The following is a 20,250-nucleotide window of genomic DNA, read 5'->3' as shown; positions in this document are numbered from 1 at the left end:
CTGTCGTCTCTGTTAGTGCCCGAGTGCGGAACGTTTTTCTTTGGACGTTGCACTTGTGAACGGCTTCATGTATTTTTATATTTGTGTGTCTACTGTTGTCTATCCACCGTGTTGTTTCGTTTTTCGATGTCTCCACTTGTAATCAATGTATTATCTGTGGGCGAAGAGCGGCGTAGTATTGCCGCTGCCGGCCTACCTTTGTATAAGGTGTCAAAATAACAATAAAGTAAAAAAAAAAAAAGCTTAGCCAGTCAGTCTCTTCTTGCGTACGTCTCTGGACATATCGCCTCGCCTTAGACAGCATACTGACTTTCTTGTTAAATGTACGAATGGACGTGGTTGTTGTTGTTCGTAAGGTCCTTCGTTGGGCATGTCCGTCGTCTTCCGTTTTTTTTTGTTGTTCGCGGGCCGTTCCGTGGATCCCTTCGCGCTTTCCGTCATGTCAACCCCACGATCGTTCCAGTCGCAGTCACAACACCAGGAGATGCTTCGGGAACCCAAATGCGATTCTCAGAAGGAAGGCGATGATCATTACGAGGAACGCTATTGAGAGAATTTAGCATTTGAAGCCAACTTCATAATGATCCTACTGCCATCAACGTACATTTCGCATACGGACCACGAACGTAAACTAAGAGAGATTAGCATCCGTACGGAGCCATAGAGACAGTGGTTTTCCCCTTGCTCTCTTTGCGAGTGCAACAGAAAGGGAAATGAACAGTAATGGTGCCACGTACCCTCCTCCACGCACTGTATGTTGGATTGCACAATATGTGTGTAGTTACAGATCTAGATGAAAAAAGAGTGTTGTCCAACACTGGGCAGTGGCTTATTGGTGGAGAGTGTTGGTGAGTTTGTAATGGAACTTTAGGTATATGAAATATTCAGAACCTGCACAGAATGTCCAAGAACAGAAGAGAATGTATTTTAGGACGGCAGAAGAAGCGAAAGTAATTTTCTGGTGAAGATTTCAAGAAAATAAAAGAAAACGGGACGAGGTCAAGAATGGCGTATTGAATGGCTAACTGGACTCAGACTTAAAACTCTTTGGCACGAGTTGAGAAAACCGTCTTGAGAGAAGTAACAGTACGAGTTATTTCCCCTGTTAGACAATTGGAAAGTAAACGTAGAATGTGTCGTGAGTACAGACAGTGGCTAAGAACAACATAAATGGTTATCGTAATCAGCGAATCTTAAATGGAATTTCGTTTGCAACAAACTGTTTGAGATTGCTTCAGCTTGCAATGTGGGGGTGAAAATTTTGGAGAAATGAGCATCAGACGAGTACATTACACGTAATAGTGGGGGTGGGCATTGTTGTCATAAATAGTTTATTTTTGCGTTCACTTCGTCTCTGGATCCCATCCAGAAGTTTTCCTCGGAGACATTACAACATTTCTTGCCGTTGAGTTGGTTTCTGGAGTTGGACGTGAGAGAAAAGTAATTTTCAGCTAATTTATTAAATAAGAAGTGGAGTAGGCTCTATCTGCTAGCCAGTTTGTTCAGCACTATCAATGCAATCACAGAATACGTCATCCTACTTCCACTACCAGCAGCTGCATGGGATCTCAGATAGCCGCTATGGCTCCAGTATATTACGACATGTAACGCAAAAACGATTATTTGTCAAAGTTCCGTCGACGCGAACTACAGTATGACACTGCAGTTAAGTAACTTAGTAAAATATGAGAAATAATTCTCTAAAGCAGGAACCAAACAACAGAAGTTAAATTACGCTGATGTTTCGAAGCTGTAGAAAATAAATTCAGAATATTATTATTCAGTCTAAGTGTGATTGCGTACACAGCAGTGGTAATCTTGTTGTTACCTGATATACAGCAGCTGTGTAAATAAGTTATGCTCAGGTTGCTTACAGATTTTTTTTTAAATTGCTTTCAGGACGGACCCATAGAGCCATTTCAATTGTTTAATATCAATTATAAGGATACGAACTTAGTGGCAACACAACACCCAGTTCCCGTGGGGAGAAAATCTTTGATCTAAGCGGAAATCGAACCTAGGACCCTTTCGTTAGCACTCCTCGAAGAACCTTGCCAATTTGAAAGATTCATATCAGATTAAGGACTGTAGCCCCACATAGGGAATTCGCGATGCAACAACGATGCTTAGAGTTCCTTTTAAACAAAGACGATGTCCAGTACTTGCCACATACTACATCTTTTACTATTGTTGTTTATCGTTCTGCTTTTATATTTGCGTCGCATGTTTTTATATATATATATATATATATCCGTGTTGCGAACGGAGAGAAGTGAGATAGCGCAATAATGGAAATGTTTTGCTCATCAATGCATATGGTTGTCAGCTGACCAGACGTAATGAGAGCAATATCAAGGTTCTTATTTGTGTCAAACAAGGAAGCAAAGAACACTTGGTATTTGATTCATTGAGACAATGTTGAGAGATAGCATTAGTGTTGGAGCTGCGGAAATGCGGCAGCCAACTCTACATGCCGTTTCCATCAAAATTAGAGTGTGAATTTGTAATTCAGAGACTGATAACAGAATAAATTGGTATGAGAATGTTTATTGATGTAGTGGAATCATGGTTACAGGCAGAACGGTACATTGCAAATGTCATTTCTTTCCTTTATTAACACGATACTGGGCTCAGTGGGTTGTGAAAGTTCCTGGTACGTGCGAAAATAAAGAGCGCATTGGATTTGAAAAGGCAAGCAGGGAACGCAAAGGCCAAACCGTACCGGCCAGCGGCAAGGACCAGCCACCCAGGTGGTTAATTCTTAGAAAGAAACTCCAGAACGTCCGCCCTGTGAGGCGGCAAGCGATTGTATTGTTCACTTTTGCGACTGCGCAGGCTGATGTACGGTAGGAGAGCAGCGTAACTCGAGTGCAGGAAGCAGGGGCGCCTTTCGACGTTTTAAGGACCTCCAATGATGATAGTCACCTAACGGTTGTAGAAAGCATGGGCTACAGGAAAGAAAGTCTAGCCTCGTAGCGACTTTTGCTTTATTTCTCGTGCGCTGAGGTGCGAGGCTAACGACATAGGTTGGAGGACGCGCGATTGACATACTAATGTGTGACGTCAAGAGCGCAGCTCTAAAGTCATGGTTTTTTGGTAGTGGGGGAGGCACGCTAATTTGGAGCGATTCACTAGTTGGAGGGAATCCTCGTGATGGGCAGCTGTGCTTCGTAATTTTGCAGTTGGCGACTAGAACTGTTTGGCGGGAAGGAGTTGCGAGGGCAGAAGTGAGTGCCACAGGAGAAGACGTTTGGATGTGCAGGCGTCCACTCTGACAAGGCGTTTGGTCGCGGAGGTGTCCACATCCCTTGCGCTTTGGTCGTGGAGGTGTCTGGATCGAATCCGTGGACGGTAGCTGTAGAAGATGTATCGACTTGGTGTTGCACCTCTGTTGGGCCTGTACCACCTTCACATTGCAACAGGGTGCTGACGACCTCGTCTTAACGAAGGGCAGCACCTCTGCAGAGTACAGCATGCCGCAACACAGCCATAATCGCGGTGAGCATACTTCGCAGCATCGGCGAGTAGTTCAGTTCGATTTCACACATGTGGATTCATGGACGATCACGTGTGGACGTTTGAGGATAGTTATCTACTTCCAATTTCTGTTTGAGTCAAAAATTTGCAGGATCATATAGAATAGAATTATCATTGTACAGGGTGTTTATAAATGAATATCGGGGTTTTTACGCTTCATAATATTTATTATATTAAACTTACAGTTATAAATGATATGTCAAATGAAAGACCCGATATTCGTTTATAAACACCCGGTACTTTATTTGAATGTAAAATGTCAAGTACTAAATACATAGATGGGCAAGTGACACTGCTATCCACTTAAACTTTCACCTGAGTTTGGAAGCAGTATTGTCACGATTTTCGTAGTTGACTTTATATGTCGTTAACTGATACGTTTGTGAATAAATTTGAGCATTTAATTAATCAGCACTTCTGTTTGGTGTCTTAACTATATCAAGCTAGACGCATTTAAACAATGTTCGGAGAGATATTTTCAATCATACTAAATCACTTACAAATAAATTATTCCAGTAAGACAGCATCAATCACATTCAGATTTATGCAAATTTCTCACTTTTAGGTCTATGCCTCGGGCCGTAATTTCATGTTATACACTTCACTTTTCGCGCAATGGAAATTTAAAGGGTAGATTTTAAAGAAGTGGCCTGCTTACAGTTAGTTTTGAGGGTTTCGTGAATACAACCACGACCGTGTTTTTGCACTGTTTCTGTTTACTTGATAGGATGGCAGCAAGTAAGACAGAAACTTGTTGAAGTTAGTTAGAGCAAGGTTAGCACCGTTTTAGTTTGAATCTGATAGGGCCCCAGTTACTTCAGTTTCCAGGTGACGATCTATCAGTATGAACACTGCAGTTTCTCTGATTAGCACCGTGATCATCTCCCTGGTAAACTAAAACGTCAGGGAAACTGTTATGTGACTGGCTTTTTCACTATGTCCTAATAAACTGACGGAAAAAATCGCAATACCAAAAAAAAGCAATAATTAATGTAGAGCAATTGAGCCGTGCTCACTCAGAACTACGCGTTTCCTTCAACTTGGCTGTCTATCTGTCTTTGGTTTCCCGCCGTTGCTGCGGTTATGCCGTGGTTCTTCCTCCTTCTGTGTGTGGCAGCAGCGATGTGTATCGATATTTACACCGTGTACCATATCTGGTCTTGTGCATATAGTTTCCGGCTAGGGTGTGTGCAGGCAGTCGGTCGGTTGGTGCGGACCAGGGAGGATATCTCCGAGCGGCGCGGTCAGCTGGGTCCTCTGGCGGTCCCTGCGCAGTGTTGGAGCGTGTGTGGAGCTGTTTGATCGCTACCAGCTTCGTGGCAAAGCTTTAAATTTTTTATAGTGTTTTATGTAAATCAAGGACCTTCAGCCCGTTTAAGTAAGTTTGAATTCTAGTGAGTGGATATTTTGCTGAAAGTTACTGTTGTTGTGCTATCTTTTCATTTAGTGCGCTGTCGGCCACTTAAAACTTAGAGGTTTAAGGTATTTTGAATTTTTGGAAAAACAATTGTTGGCCTTCAGCCGCTTAAAGCCTTATTCTTAAAATTTTCCCTTAAGCGAAAACATTGCGGCCTTCTGCCTTAAAAATGGTTCAAATGGCTCTAAGCACTATAGGACTAAGCATCTGAGGTCATCAGTTCCCTAGACTTAGAACTACTTAAACCTAACGAACCTAAGAACATCACACATACCCATGCCCAAAGCAGGATTCGAACCTACGACCGTAGCAACAGCGCAGTTCCGGACTGAAGTGCCTAGAACCGCTCGACCACAATGGCCGTCATCTTCCTTAAAAGATTATGGTAATATACTTTAAAATTTTGAAATATTAATTATGGCCTTTAGCCGTCTCTATTGCACCTTGTTTACGTTTGTTCTATCCACTTTTGCCTTGAGGCTTTCAGCCTAGCTGTGATGAATATATATAGTTTAATTATTTTATTTGCAATTTTAATTGCGTGTCTTCAGTCATTTGAAATTTATCTTGTTGATTTTTAAGAATTCTTGTTTGGAGGCCTTAAGCCGAAAAAGAATTGCATTTTCAAACTCGTAGTTGTAAAGGTTCCGCTATGTGCCCTTTTGGTTTAAATGTGTTATTAAATTACAATATATTACAATTTTGAAGTGAAACTGACCAACATCATATTTGGCCCTTTCCACAATCCTAATCACCTGTTCTGCCCTTCAGGTTTAGCTGGCGTTTCAGTAATGAAATTTTTTGAATACATTTGTCTATGTAACGTTTTTAAGTGATTGATATTGTAAGATCAGAGGTTCTTGTAAGCGCGGGATAAACCATTACAAATGTGAAATTTTGGTACATTAATAACCAGTATAACCGCCAGAATGGTGAATGCAAGCATGCAAACGTGGATGTACTGTTGTTGTACAGGTGCCATATGTCAGTTTGTGGGATGGAGTGCCATAGCTGTTTCATTTAGTCAATCAAAACAGTGACGGATAATGCTAGTTGTGGATGGTGCTGGCGTTGTCATCCTATGATGACCCATCTGTGCTTGATTGGAGACAGATCTGGTGATAGAGGAGGCCAAGGCATCATGTCGACACTCTGAAGAGCACATCTGGTTACAACAGCAGTGTGTGGGCGAACGAACGTTAGCCTGTTGGAAAACATACTCTGTAATGCATTCATGAATGGTGGCATAACAGATCGAATCCCCAGACTGACGTACAAATTTGCAGTCAGGGTGAATGGGATAACCAGGAGAGTGATCCTGCTGCCAAGCGAAATCGTACCCCAGACCATAACTCCAAGTGTAGGTCGAGAGTGTCTAGCACGCAGACAGGTTGTTGGCAGGTCCTCAAAAAAAAAAAAAAAAAAATGGTTCAAATGGCTCTGAGCACTATGGGACTCAACTGCTGAGGTTATTAGTCCCCTAGAACTTAGAACTAGTTAAACCTAACTAACCTAAGGACATCACAAACATCCATGCCCGAGGCAGGATTCGAACCTGCGACCGTAGCGGCCTTGCGGTTCCAGACTGCAGTGCCTTTAGCCGCACGGCCGCTTCGGCCGGCGGCAGGTCCTCAACTGGCCTTATTCTAACCAACACATGCTGTCATTGGCATCGAGGGAGAACCACCTTGCCGGCCGCGTTGACCGAGCGGTTCTAGGCGCTTCCTTCCGGAACCACGCGACTGCTACGGCGCAGGTTCGAATCCTGTCTCGGGCATGGATGTGTGTGATGTCTTTAGGTTAGTTAGGTTTAAGTAGTTCTAAGGTCTAGGGGACTGATGACCTCAGATGTTATGCCCCATAGTGCTCTGAGCCATTTGAACCGCCCGCATCTCGTGGTCGTGCGGTAGCGTTCTCGCTTCCCACGCCCGGGTTCCCGGGTTCGATTCCCGGCGGGGTCAGGGATTTTCTCTGCCTCGTGATGGCTGGGTGTTGTGTGCTGTCCTTAGGTTAGTTAGGTTTAAGTAGTTCTAAGTTCTAGGGGACTTATGACCACAGCAGTTGAGTCCCATAGTGCTCAGAGCCATTTGAACGATTTGAACCATTTGAACCATTTTGAACCACCTTTCATCTGAATAAACAACAGAGCTCTCGGCTGGCACCACTTAAGTCGCGAATGGCGGTGATCTGCCTCATTGGAATGCACGCTGCAGGGCGTCTGGCTTGGAGCTGTCCTTGAAGTAACTGATTTGTAACAGTTCGCTGTGTCACTGTAGTGCCAACCGCTGCTCCGATTTCTACTGCAGATGCAGTTCGATGCGCCAGAGTGATACGCTGAACACGATGGTCTTCCCTCTCGGTAGTACCACATGGCCCTCCAGAGCCCGGTCTCCTTGCGACCTACGTTCTCCTGACCATTGCTGGCAGCACCCTACGCACAGTGGCTACCTTCCTGCCAAGTCTTTCTGCAACATTGCAGCAGGAACATCGAGGTTCTCGTAGCATTAATATACGACCTCGTTCAAACTCAGTGAGGCTTTTTTGTCGCCTCAAAGACATTCGTGACTAACATAAAATCACCACGTCCAATCTCAAAGGTAACTACCGCTCACAACCGTTACAGCGAGCACTTAAAGGAAACCTGATTTGCGTTCTCATAACAGCCCTTCTAGCGTCACTCTTATGCGATTAGCATGAAATTCGAATACACTTCATCTTTCAGATGTAGAAACACGCCAACCAACTTTCATTTACGTCACACATTCCTTCTTGGTGATTTTTTTTTTGTCATTTACGTAGTCGTAGGTTCAGCCTCCGAAGAACTCGTGTAAATAGTTTCATATTGTATGGTAAAATGAAATGTCGTGTGGCTAGGGCCTCCCGTCGGGTAGACCGTTCGCCTGGTGCAGGTCTTTCGATTGGACGCCACTTCGGCGACCTGCGCGTCGATGGGGATGAAATGATGATGGGTAGGACAAAACAACACCCAGTCCCTGAGCGGAAAAAATCTGCGACCCAGCCGGGAATCGAACCCGGGCCCTTTGGATTGACAGTCTGTCACGCTGACCACTTTTTTTTTTATTTTTTTTTAATAAAACCAACATATTTCTTTCTGTTTTAGCTTTGCAGCTCTTACATATAGATTAACATTATAAAAAAACACTCGCATGTTGTTCCACATTACATACCAATAAAATATTGTTCTTTTGACAGTGACTTTTGTATTAATAATTTGCAAATCTGTTGGTTGGTTCTCTCTCTCTCTCTCTCTCTCTCTCTCTCTCTCTCTCTCTCTCTCTCACACACACACACACACACACACACACGTCTCCTCACTGTCATATGTTGTGAACATGAGTATAGTAGACGCATTGGTAAAGACTAGCGAGTAAAAAGTATTGACATCAAGGGAAACTTTCTTCGTTCACTATTGCGGAAGCTTCTGTGGTAAAAATTGAATCAGGTAATGGAACGCGCTTTGGGATAAAATATAGTACACCCGCTTTTTCTGCTGTCCACCTTTATCGATTGTTTGAGATGTGATGTCAAAATCTGGCATTTCCACAGGGTAAGGTCCTTCCTTTTCAGTTTGAGACACGTGAGACTGCTGAACACCTTTGGAACCGTCTTTCTTCTTGTCACCGTGGAATTCTCTTTGTCGGACAGAAATCGTGGTTTTCTGCGGAGTTTTGTCAGTCGATGGTTCCACAACTTTTCCGACGAATATTACTGTACCAGTCGTCTCGTCTTCAATAAAGAAAAGAAATGGATGTGTAGCGTTGAATGTCACCTCTCTGACTCCGATTCGATCAATGACCTCGATACCTGTAGCAGCTGCTGCTGTAGTTCCTTTTTCGTTTACTTCTAGAGCTGATTTCTGTAAAACCTTTGAGACTGACAGCTTTCCATAACGACTCCTTGCAATTCCCTGCAGATTAGCTTTATCAGTGAAAATTTGTTTTATTCCCAGCTCCTTCAGAACATCGTTCAGCAGTACAGAAAATTCGAAACCACTCAGCTACCGGGGGCGGACATATTGTATGGTAACTGCGGAACACGGCGTGCTCTTCCCTTTTGTGTCGCTGCAACCCGAGCTGACTCTATGATTCCGCTACATGAGGTGGTGGGTGTGTGTAGCGACACGGTGGTTACTGGAATAGGAGCGGCGGGCGGACTGACCTGTGATAGAGGGCGGGATGAGCAGCTCGTTGCTGATGGTGCCGTTGACGCGCACCTTCCACGTGTTGATGCCCGGAGTGCCGGGGATCCCGTTGGTGCCCGGCTTACCAGAACGCCCGCGTGGACCAGCGATACCTGGGAAACACGGCAAGTATGTCCTATCATTTCAAGTATAACACGCAAAAAATAAGTTCTTGAAAACAGCTACAAGTCGCATCTAGTACTTTTTATACAACATTTTCGCTCCTCAAATTAAAAAAAAAACAACATAATAAGAATATTCAATGTAAAGTTGACTGACAGGACTAAATATTGCGTTTAAATTTGGCTGATAGCACTAAGGACTGCGTCTGAAGTTGGCAACAGCATTAAAGATTTAACTGGCTGTACTACAGTACTTAACCTTAAATCTTTGGTGCTGTCGAAGTCATCATTCACTACAGTACTTTAAAAGTAACTTTAGGTGCTACAGTAAAGCCAGTTTAATCTTTATTAGTATCAGCCAACATTAAACGCAATCTTTAGTGCCGTCAGGCATCTTAAAACTGTATAAGCTGATGAAGCTGTTCTTCATTTGATGAACGAAACCGGTAAACAAAAAATCTAAGTGCGACTTGTGGTTACTTTCAAAAACTTATATTGAGTTTGATGATGAGTGTTGGGAATCGTTGAGTTTATCATCATCGTGTTCTATACAGCACCTCTGCAATTGACACCTATACCATTCGTCTTTGCACGGTTTCCTTCTGGTAACCAGGCCTTTTTTCAGTTACATCTAATTACCTCTGGTTTTATGTTTTGCTTTGTGCTTATCGCACAGTTATTGCTTAAAATATCTCCTGATACTAGAATGAGATTTTCACTTTGCAGCGGAGTGTGTGTTGATATGAAACATCCTATCAGATTAAAACTGTGTGCCGGACCGAGACTCGAACTCGGTGCAGAGTGAAAATATCATTTTGGAAACATCCCCCAGGCTGTGGCTAAGCCATGTCTCGCAATATACTTTCTTTCAGAAGTGCTAGTTCTGCTAGGTTCGCAGGAGAGCTTCTGTAAAGTTTGGAAGGTAGGAGACGAGGTACTGGCAGAAGTAAAGCTGTGAGGACGGAGCGTGAGTCGCGTTTGCCGTCACGGTAGCTCAGCGTGCTCTCTGTAATAAAAGAACTGAGTCAAGGAACCAACGATCAATTTGAACGGATGTCTTGTGACGTGCGCCCCGACCAAACGCAACGAACTATATCGAAAAAAATTAGAAAAAAAAGATGCTAGAGCACTTGCCCGCGATAGGCAAAGGTCCCGAGTTCGAGTCTGCGTCCGGCACACAGTTTTAATCTCCTGATACTGTTTCTTCAGCTTGAAGAATGTTAACCATGTTTGACTATAACTCTAGATACATATTTTGATGATTTTTATGAACTGCTAGTGCTAATTCAAGAGATCGTTTCCCCACTTATTCTTTGTGTTAACGAAGTGGTATTAACTCTTATCTGAGAAGTGAGGCACTGCGAACACGTATACCTATGTTCTTGTTACCATTTATATTTTGGTGATAGTTGTAATTATTAGTGCATCATGATGGCTAACCGCGGTCTCACTGTGAATATCCTGAAAGAGGTCAGGTACGTTTCTCACCAAGCAAACTAACACATTCCGTGATGTTTCCAAATTATTTGATGTAAGTCTCTGACAGAACTCTCGCTGACAAACTACCCCTCACTGTAGAAATGATCACAGACCGTTGACGTACTGTACTGGCGTATTAAAGAATGAAATGTACTAAACTATTCTGTACTCAGGCGAATATAATTAACAATGCAAAGTTTCTTTTTCAAAACTTGTTTCAAGTCCTATCTCCAAAAATACCACTCTCTGCGTAGAGTCCAATATTGTGAGTTTTATCGAGACGGCAGTCATCTACATCTACATCTACATCTACATGGATACTCTGCAATTCACACTCAAATGTCTGGCAGAGGGTTCATCGAACCACCTTCACAATTTTCTATTATTCCAATCTCGTATAGCACGCGGAAAGAATGAACACCTATAACTTTCGTTACGAGCTCTGATTTCCCGTATTTTATCGTGGTGATCGTTCCTCTCTGTGTAGGTCGGTGTAAACAAAATATTTTCGCATTCGGAGGAGAAAGTTGGTGATTTGAATTTCGTGAGAAGATTCCGTCGCAACGAAAAACGCCTTTCTTTTAATGATGTCCAGCCCAAATCCTGTATCATTTCTGTGACACTCTGTCCCATACTTCGAGATAATACAAAACGTGCTGCCTTTCTTTGAACGTTTCCGATCTACTCCGTCAGTCCTGTTTGTTAAGGACCCACAGCGCGCAGCAGTATTCTAAAAGAGGGACAAGTGTAGTGTAGGCAGTCTCCTTAGTGTCCTGTCAATAAAACGCAGTCTCTGGTTAGCCTTCCCCACTACATTTTCTATGTGTTCCTTCCAATTTAAGTAGTTCGTAATTGTAAAATATAGGTATTTAGTTGAATTTACGGCTTTTAGATTAGACTGATTTATCGTGTAACCGAAGTTCGAGTTCCTTTTAGCACTCATGTGGATGACCTCACACTTTTCGTTATTTAGGGTCAACTGCCACTTTTCTCACCATTCAGATATCTTTTATAAATCCTTTTGCAGTTTGTTTTGATCTTCTGATGATTTTATTAGTCGATAAACGACAGCGTCATCGGCAAACAACCGAAGACGGCTGCTCAGATTGTCTCCCAAATCATTTATATTGATAAGGAACAGCAAAGCCCTATAACACTACGTTGGGGAACCCCAGAAATCACTTCTGTTTTACTCGATGACTTTCCGTCAATTACTACAAACTGTGACCTCTCTGACAGGAAATCACAAACCCAGTCACATAACTGAGACGATATGCCATAAGCACGCAATTTCTCTACGAGCCGCTTGTGTGGTGTCAAAAGCCTTCCGGAAATCCAGAAATACGGAATCGATCTGAAATCCCTTGTCAGCAGCACTCAACACTTCATGTGAATAAAGACCTAGTTGTGTTTCACAGGAACGATGTTTTCTAAACCCATGTTGACTGTGTGTTAAGAGACCGTTTTCTTCGAGGTAATTCATAATGTTCGAACACAATATATGTTCTAAAATCCTGCTGCATATCGACGTTAACGATATGGGCCTGTAATTAAGTGGATTACTCCCACTACCTTTCTTGAATATTGGTGTGACCTGTGCAACATATCAAGTTTATTAGGAACTTGTGCATTGGTTAAGGTGAACAGGTAACCTAAGAAAAGTGTTGTATTGTATCACTGAAATGCAGACGACGTACCTCTATTTATACATCCATTGAGACGGTGGGTGGATATAAATTCTCTATGTTATTTACACTAACCTGCAGCATAACGTTGCGAACATCGGCCGTAGCCAGAATAACGTTGCCACTTCTTCGCCTTATTGTGCACGCTAGCCGTAGTTTCTTACTGCTAGTCTCTAATCGATTCTGTACATCATGAGCATAGCCTAGTTGTATTCATTTGGTATAAGACAGCTATAGCCTGTTGGTACTCACCTCTCGGTCCCTTCGGCCCAGGTGGTCCAATTGGTCCCGGCAGTCCTGGGAGTCCTGTAATGACGCAGACATCGACATTAGAAGTTGGGAACAGCTGCTGCTGTCGAGTTGTCAAAACATTAGGCAAATAGTCTTTACTTATTTTAAATTGCAAATAACGATGACTCGAGCAGATAGGCCGCAGTCAGCAAATGTATTCAAAGGCCGAAATTATTAATAAACGCTGGTGGTTGTAAACATGTTAAAATACCACTTGGAGTAAAGTATTGGTAACACACCAGACTCGTATTCTGGAGGGTGACAGATCAAATGTGTTCACCAAGATTTAGTTATTCCGTGATTACCTTAAATCGATTTATAGAATGTCGTGATGGGTCCTTTAAAACGATACGCCCAACTTTCCTCCGTATCTTTCTTCATCATTCACAAAACTGGGCTTGTGGCCCTTTACTACAGACCACGTCGTTAAGTTAAACCCGAATCCCCTACCCTTACTTTCATTGAGGTGAGTCTCAGAATTACACTCCTGGAAATTGAAATAAGAACACCGTGAATTCATTGTCCCAGGAAGGGGAAACTTTATTGACACATTCCTGGGGTCAGATACATCACATGATCACACTGACAGAACCACAGGCACATAGACACAGGTAACAGAGCATGCACAATGTCGGCACTAGTACAGTGTATATCCACCTTTCGCAGCAATGCAGGCTGCTATTCTCCCATGGAGACGATCGTAGAGATGCTGGATGTAGTCCTGTGAAACGGCTTGCCATGCCATTTCCACCCGGCGCCTCAGGTGGACCAGCGTTCGTGCTGGACGTGCAGACCGCGTGAGACGACGCTTCATCCAGTCCCAAACATGCTCAATGGGAGACAGATCCGGAGATCTTGCTGGCCAGGGTAGTTGACTTACACCTTCTAGAGCACGTTGGGTGGCACGGGATACACGCGGACGTGCATTGTCCTGTTGGAACAGCAAGTTCCCTTGCCGGTCTAGGAATGGTAGAACGATGGGTTCGATGACGGTTTGGATGTACCGTGCACTATTCAGTGTCCCCTCGACGATCACCAGTGGTGTACGGCCAGTGTAGGAGATCGCTCCCCACACCATGATGCCGGGTGTTGGCCCTGTGTGCCTCGGTCGTATGCAGTCCTGATTGTGGCGCTCACCTGCACGGCGCCAAACACGCATACGACCATCATTGGCACCAAGGCAGAAACGACTCTCATCGCTGAAGACGACACTTCTCCATTCGTCCCTCCATTCACGCCTGTCGCGACACCACTGGAGGCGGGCTGCACGATGTTGGGGCGTGAGCGGAAGACGGCCTAACGGTGTGCGGGACCGTAGCCCAGCTTCATGGAGACGGTTGCGAATGGTCCTCGCCGATACCCCAGGAGCAACAGTGTCCCTAATTTGCTGGGAAGTGGCGGTGCGGTCCCCTACGGCACTGCGTAGGATCCTACGGTCTTGGCGTGCATCCGTACGTCGCTGCGGTCCGGTCCCAGGTAATGACAGTGGCACGTAAAGTGCCCTCCGCCACACACCGTTGGGTGGCTTGCGGAGTATAAATGTAGATGTAGATGTAGACGGGCACGTGCACCTTCCGCCGACCACTGGCGACAACATCGATGTACTGTGGAGACCTCACGCCCCACGTGTTGAGGAATTCGGCGGTACGTCCACCCGGCCTCCCACATGCCCACTATACGCCCTCGCTCAAAGTCCGTCAACTGCACATACGATTCACGTCCACGCTGTCGCGGCATGCTACCAGTGTTACAGACTGCGATGGAGCTCCGTATGCCACTGCAAACTGGCTGACACTGACGGCGGCGGTGCACAAATGCTGCGCAGCTAGCGCCATTCGACGGCCAACACCGCGGTTCCTGGTGTGTCCGCTGTGCCGTGCGTGTGATCATTGCTTGTACAGCCCTCTCGCAGTGTCCGGAGCAAGTATGGTGGGTCTGACACACCGGTGTCAATGTGTTCTTTTTTCCATTTCTAGGAGTGTAGGTGTCACAACGGAAATCTGATGACATTTGTTCATGTTTTCTCAAAAAGCTGCTACAAGTGGTTTAACTGCATGCTGAATCTTATAATGCAGAGTGATATACATGTGTAAAAATTCCTTGCTTTTACTGGTAAACGCAGTTGCAACAAGAAAACACTATTCTGGATGTATCTATAATTATCAAAAATACAAGTAGACATTTATAGTATTTATGGAATATTCCGTCGGTTCTTGGAGGGGCATGGACATATAAGTAACTTAATATTTATTAGTTCGTTATGAACTGGCTTTCGGCTTCTTAGGCCAATGTCAGATAACTTCTGACGATTAGCCGGTTCGTGAAGAACTAATAAATATTATTGTGGAATATTAATACATTGTATTCAGGTTATTAATTAAACATTTATAGCTTGCCACCTACTGAAAATTAGGTTACAATTAATTCTATTTCTGTGAAAGGATACTGATCTCAATTTAGAACCTCCTTAGTGTATCGTGTCTTTTCAGACGGGGAACTCGTACTCTTGTCACCCCACCAGTAGGGAGGATCACACTAATCTGTGCATAATTCGCCAACGTTCTGCTTGACATTAGAACTGTTGTTCTACTTTCCTCCAGTTTGTGTGTACAAGTGTGCTAATGGGTCTGATAAGGGTCTTGTTTTTTAAGTTTGCGTCGTTCTGAATGAAAATAAAAGGTAGGATAAAAACTACTCATGGAACATCCTACGCCTTTCACGTTCACTTTGCAAGGTAACTCTTCTTGGATGAGGTAACACATTAAATCTGAAATATGGATCCGATAATGTCGTGTGCGGATGGATGTTATAGGGTTTAACGTCCCGTCAACATTCAAGTTATTAGAGACGGAGCACAAACTCGGAATTGTTGAAAGATGGGGAAGGAAATCGGCCATGGTCTTTCAAAGAAAGATTTAGAAAAATCAGGGAAAACCTAATGTGGATGGCCGAACGTGGATTCGTACCATTGTTCTCCCAAATGCGAGTCCAGTGTGCTAATCACTGCGCCACCTCCCTCGAACGGATAATGTAGATTGAATTAAAACAGAACTAAATTCTTTGATTATGGCTCTATGTCAAAGGAGGTGCCTGCATTCGTCACTGTCATTGCAATTAATAGACCATTTGTAGACAATATACCGAAAGTCCAAAACAAATAAGAGCTTGGTTTGTGATGGAGCAACCTACTAAATATCATTGGAGCTAGGATAAACTATTCGTAATAAAAGAATTGAAAATTTGCTTAAGTAAATGTCACAGTTACTGTTCACTGATGTATACTGTGACCCTTAACTGAATACTCAGTTGCCTTTATCAGCAAAGACCGCCACCAAGAGCTCTTACAGTAAAAAGGTATTAATGTCCGTAGACTGCTTCGCAGGACCTCATGCAGTGTATACAATGCTATAGAACATCCACTTTCTTAGCACTGGTGCTCAAAGTTGAAAGCTTACTCTTCCGTCTGTAAGACTCATCGCGGTAGGAAAGCATAAATGAAAGCTTGCCTGTCAAGTATCTAATGTGTTCAAAATAAATTCTGGTGGGATAGGTAGGCTAAATGGAATGTTAAACTTTTCCATTCACCTCCAGTCCGGCTTCCTTCCCTGCTCCTGTAGAATCATTAAGGGGACTTTAGTATGCGTCACATACGATCTTTATTTCGTAAGACAAGACCAAGTAGACAAAAACACATGATCTACCAAGACAAGATCACAACCAATAGATGATTACCAAAACGTTACACGGTAAGGTATGGTTCCCTAACACAATAACTTTGTAAGGCCATCGAGAATATACTCATGAGACGAGAAAAATAGGGACATCGTTTCGGGTCGAATTGGCATATCTTGCAGACGCACTTGAGAAATATGCTTCTCTGCTAACTACCGAGCCCTAACGCACACACTGGTAACAGAGTGAGGAAAAAATACAGCCTGGCAGAGAACGGTTACCCGGTGATACTTTACGTCAATCCAAAGTCATTGCAACGTCTCGCTTACTTGGCTAAAACATATAAGCAAATCTCTAAGCGCGACAGAAACGCGACCAAACATGGGTTAAATTCCGACCTCCCAAGAGCAGTAGGAGACCTCGCGAAATCGGAAAGGCTGGCTTACCGCAGAAACCACACACTGCACATAGCTCTTCTCTCGCACTGTCACTGCTTCTTACGTTGCACTTCACTCGCCGTACTGTGCCTCGAAAAACACTTCTCAAGCGAGGTGATTCCGCGATCCCTAGAGCTGATGTAAGGCAAAATTTGTCAAATCTGAAAGAGACCAATCGTACACCCTCCTGTTGTAATGTTACCATCCTCTTCTGAAACGACGTCTTCCTCTGTCGCCTGCCTGCCGCACTGCGTCGCGGGTGTTGCTTTCGCATCCAAAGGGACAGAGTAAAAGCTGGTTAGATTTTAAAATATAGATTCATCCTAAGGCTTGCAGCTCTATGTCCCTCTATTTCTCTCTCCCTTGACTGTCTCTGTGTCTTCCGAAACGGTTCTCGTTCGCAGTTATGGAGGTGAGATGTCAGGTGGATTTGACACACTCCAGTGCGAGGCTACGTGTTTCACTGTTCTTTTCCCGTCCAATACTGGCTCTCAGTGTCGAGTGTTGGGGAGAAGTATTCGTTATTCAAAAACGCCAATGATTCACACGTTTACGGTTCATCGTTTTACCATCTCCCTCACACAAGGATCTCTTTCTGATGTCCGAAGTAACATTCTCTTTCCTGTGGTCGGGAGTGGTTTTCGTTGAAGTTTGCCGTTCTCCTCACAAAAGGCACGTCTTTGTCACACTCGAAGTAACTTTCTGTTTCGTGGTGGGGGGAAGTTTTCGTTACCATTTGAAAAACTCAACCGACGTTCTCGCCCGTACCGGACAATTGCTTCGTCTGTCACGATGATGTGTCCATTCTCCAACTATCCATACAATTACCCATCGGCGTCCTGTAAGGAACAGGGAATTTAAATGCTATAAAATCCTGAAACTGAGCCATTTTTCTTCCAGTAGGCCTTGGACTAGGGACGCTAAGGTATATTTACTATGGCAAAGTCTATTCATCTCCAAGGCATGACGCGCAGATGACATATCCAAACAATCTATATGAAAGAGGCCGACAGTCACCTTTTAAAGTAAATCACTATTTGACAAGCAACAAAAAAATACAATCTCGATTAAAGTCTCAACTGTGGCTTTCACATAATAAATTCAAACACCCGATTAGCGTAAACTGACCACACTCGAGAAATACAAACCCTAGTTCAACTCAAAAACTTTCACAGGTAAAATATGGAGTTTCAGTCTTCGATCGCTTTTCTTTATTTTCAATTACCGGTTTCGGGCTAGCTGCCCATCTTCAGATCATATGTTGTAGTTACAGAGTAACATGTCCGTACAGAACACACAGTTCACTGTCATAAGTAAAGTAAAGTAGGAAATTTACTTTACTTATGACAGTGAACTGTGTGTTCTGTACGGACATGTTACTCTGTAACTACAACATATGATCTGAAGATGGGCAGCTAGCCCGAAACCGGTAATTGAAAATAAAGAATAGCGATCGAAGACTGAAACTCCATATTTTACTTAATGAACGATCGCGGAATTCCCAGTGAGACAACTATGTCTAGTTTTGATAAACTTTCACAGGTACTGAGGATAAACACGCAAGAACTCGAACTGCAAACCAAACTCTAAAGACTGTAACAGGACCTGTGTCTACCATACCGAGTAACTGACATGAGTGCCCCTCCAGGCTCTAGTCAGCCCTTACATACGTAACCTCCAGATGGACTTCTCGTTCTGACCCGTTTTTAAGTTTAGAAAACTCTCCACTAAAAATTTACCACTTCTGTATCGTTAATGATAGTTAAATTGTAGTTTTATTGTTGATGCGCTATGGATTTAAACTCGACTGGTGGTCCTGGCCCAACGACGAACGACTATTATGTAACTTCAGTTGTGCAGCTTCTGACAGGACCACTTAGCAATCCCGCAGTTCCCTTCATCACTCGCTGTTGACAGTCCTCTCTTACAGTAAATCGAGTGCAACGTCACAAATTACATAGACGTAGCCACCTTCAGTTGACGAACTGACGAACGTCAGCCGGTAATATCAAATATGGTCGATTCTGCCATCCAGAACTTTTTCAGTGCACTTGAAGATCGTTTCACATAAATCTTTAGCAGAATTTGACATTATCCTAAGCAAATAAACTATTAGTGGCTAAACGAGACAGGCCTTTAATTTTCCAGTGCAAATAGTGACTCAGTGATACTGGAATTCAATGGTTGCTGTTGCATACTACATACTTACATGAACCCTATGTTTGTATAGCAGGCTGCTTAATGACATATAAATATTTATATTTAGGTGTAGCCTGATTTATTTGTTTTCTACTCTCCGCCCCCTCCCCTCCACAAATCCCATTACTGTGCATTCTCCTCATGCTGTTTCCTTTCTAGTTTTTGCTGTGTCTGTCAGTGTATTACAGATTGCTGTAAATACTGTACGAGAGAGATAAAGCTGCTTCTATTCATGAGTCAATACCTTATACTTAGGATGCTTTTATGTAACCTCAGGTTGGCATCCCCTTCCCTACATTTCATATGATCGTTCTGCTTTCGGTCGCTCATTTCCTCTATCAACAATACCTATTAAGGGACCCACAGTGATGATCAAGCGTCTGTCGAACGAGGATTTGTAAAGCCCTATATTTCGTGTGTAAGTTCCCAAGATGCTTTAAATGAATCTCAGTTTGGCATCTGCTTTTCTGTCCAGATTTTTTTAAGTTCATTACTACGTCTAGCCAATGATTGTCCATCTGATAATCGAACAATAATTTTTCTTTTCACCTGTACACTGATCAACCAAAACATTATGACCGCCTGCTTAAATAGTGTGTTGATCCACCTATGGAATGCTACACAAGAACGATTTTGCAAAGCATGGGTTCTACAAGTGCTTGGTAGGTTTCCGGGTGTATGTGGCACTAGTTGCTTATGCGTCCCAGATTTGTTCCATTCGGTGCACATAAGGAGATTTTGGTGAATAATATATCAACGTGAGCTCAGAACGTTCCTCAAATCACTGCAGAACGATAATGGCCTTGTGATGCGGACAGCTATCCTGATGAAAGAGACCGTCACCTCAGGGATGAGATGAACATGAATGGATGCATGTGATCCGCAATATTGTTCACATACCTCACAGTTGTCATGGTGCTTTCGAATACTGCCACAGATTCTACGAAAGCCCAAGTACTGCATTTCATATTACTGCCCGTCCAGCATCTGAATGGTGCGAAAAGTGGCAGTTGACCCTAAATAACGAAAAGTGTGATGTCATCCACATGAGTGCTAAAAGGAACTCGTTAAACTTCGGTTACACGATAAATCACTCTAATCTAAAAGCCGTAAATTCAACTAAATACCTTGTCCGTCCTCTTTTAGAATACTGCTGCACGGTTTGGGATCCTTACCAGGTAGGACTGACGGAGTATATCGAAAAAGTTCA

At 43.4% G+C, this 20,250-nt stretch overlaps 1 protein-coding gene across 1 annotated transcript in view; it reads right to left on the bottom strand.

Annotated features, from left to right (window-relative positions):
* Positions 1–20,250, bottom strand: part of LOC126088406 (uncharacterized) — a 992,980-nt gene that overhangs the window by 400,697 nt on the left and 572,033 nt on the right. The window contains exons 8-9 of the mRNA XM_049906546.1: positions 12,694–12,747; positions 9,134–9,268 (exon numbers count right to left, since the gene is read on the bottom strand). Of these exons, the coding sequence (XP_049762503.1) occupies positions 9,134–9,268; positions 12,694–12,747 (189 nt within the window). The remainder of the gene's footprint in view (positions 1–9,133; positions 9,269–12,693; positions 12,748–20,250) is intronic.

This window comes from Schistocerca cancellata, chromosome 6 (assembly GCF_023864275.1).
Source record: "Schistocerca cancellata isolate TAMUIC-IGC-003103 chromosome 6, iqSchCanc2.1, whole genome shotgun sequence".
NCBI classification, from domain to species: Eukaryota; Metazoa; Arthropoda; class Insecta; order Orthoptera; family Acrididae; genus Schistocerca; species Schistocerca cancellata.
This window is presented reverse-complemented; position numbering and strand designations above follow the sequence as displayed.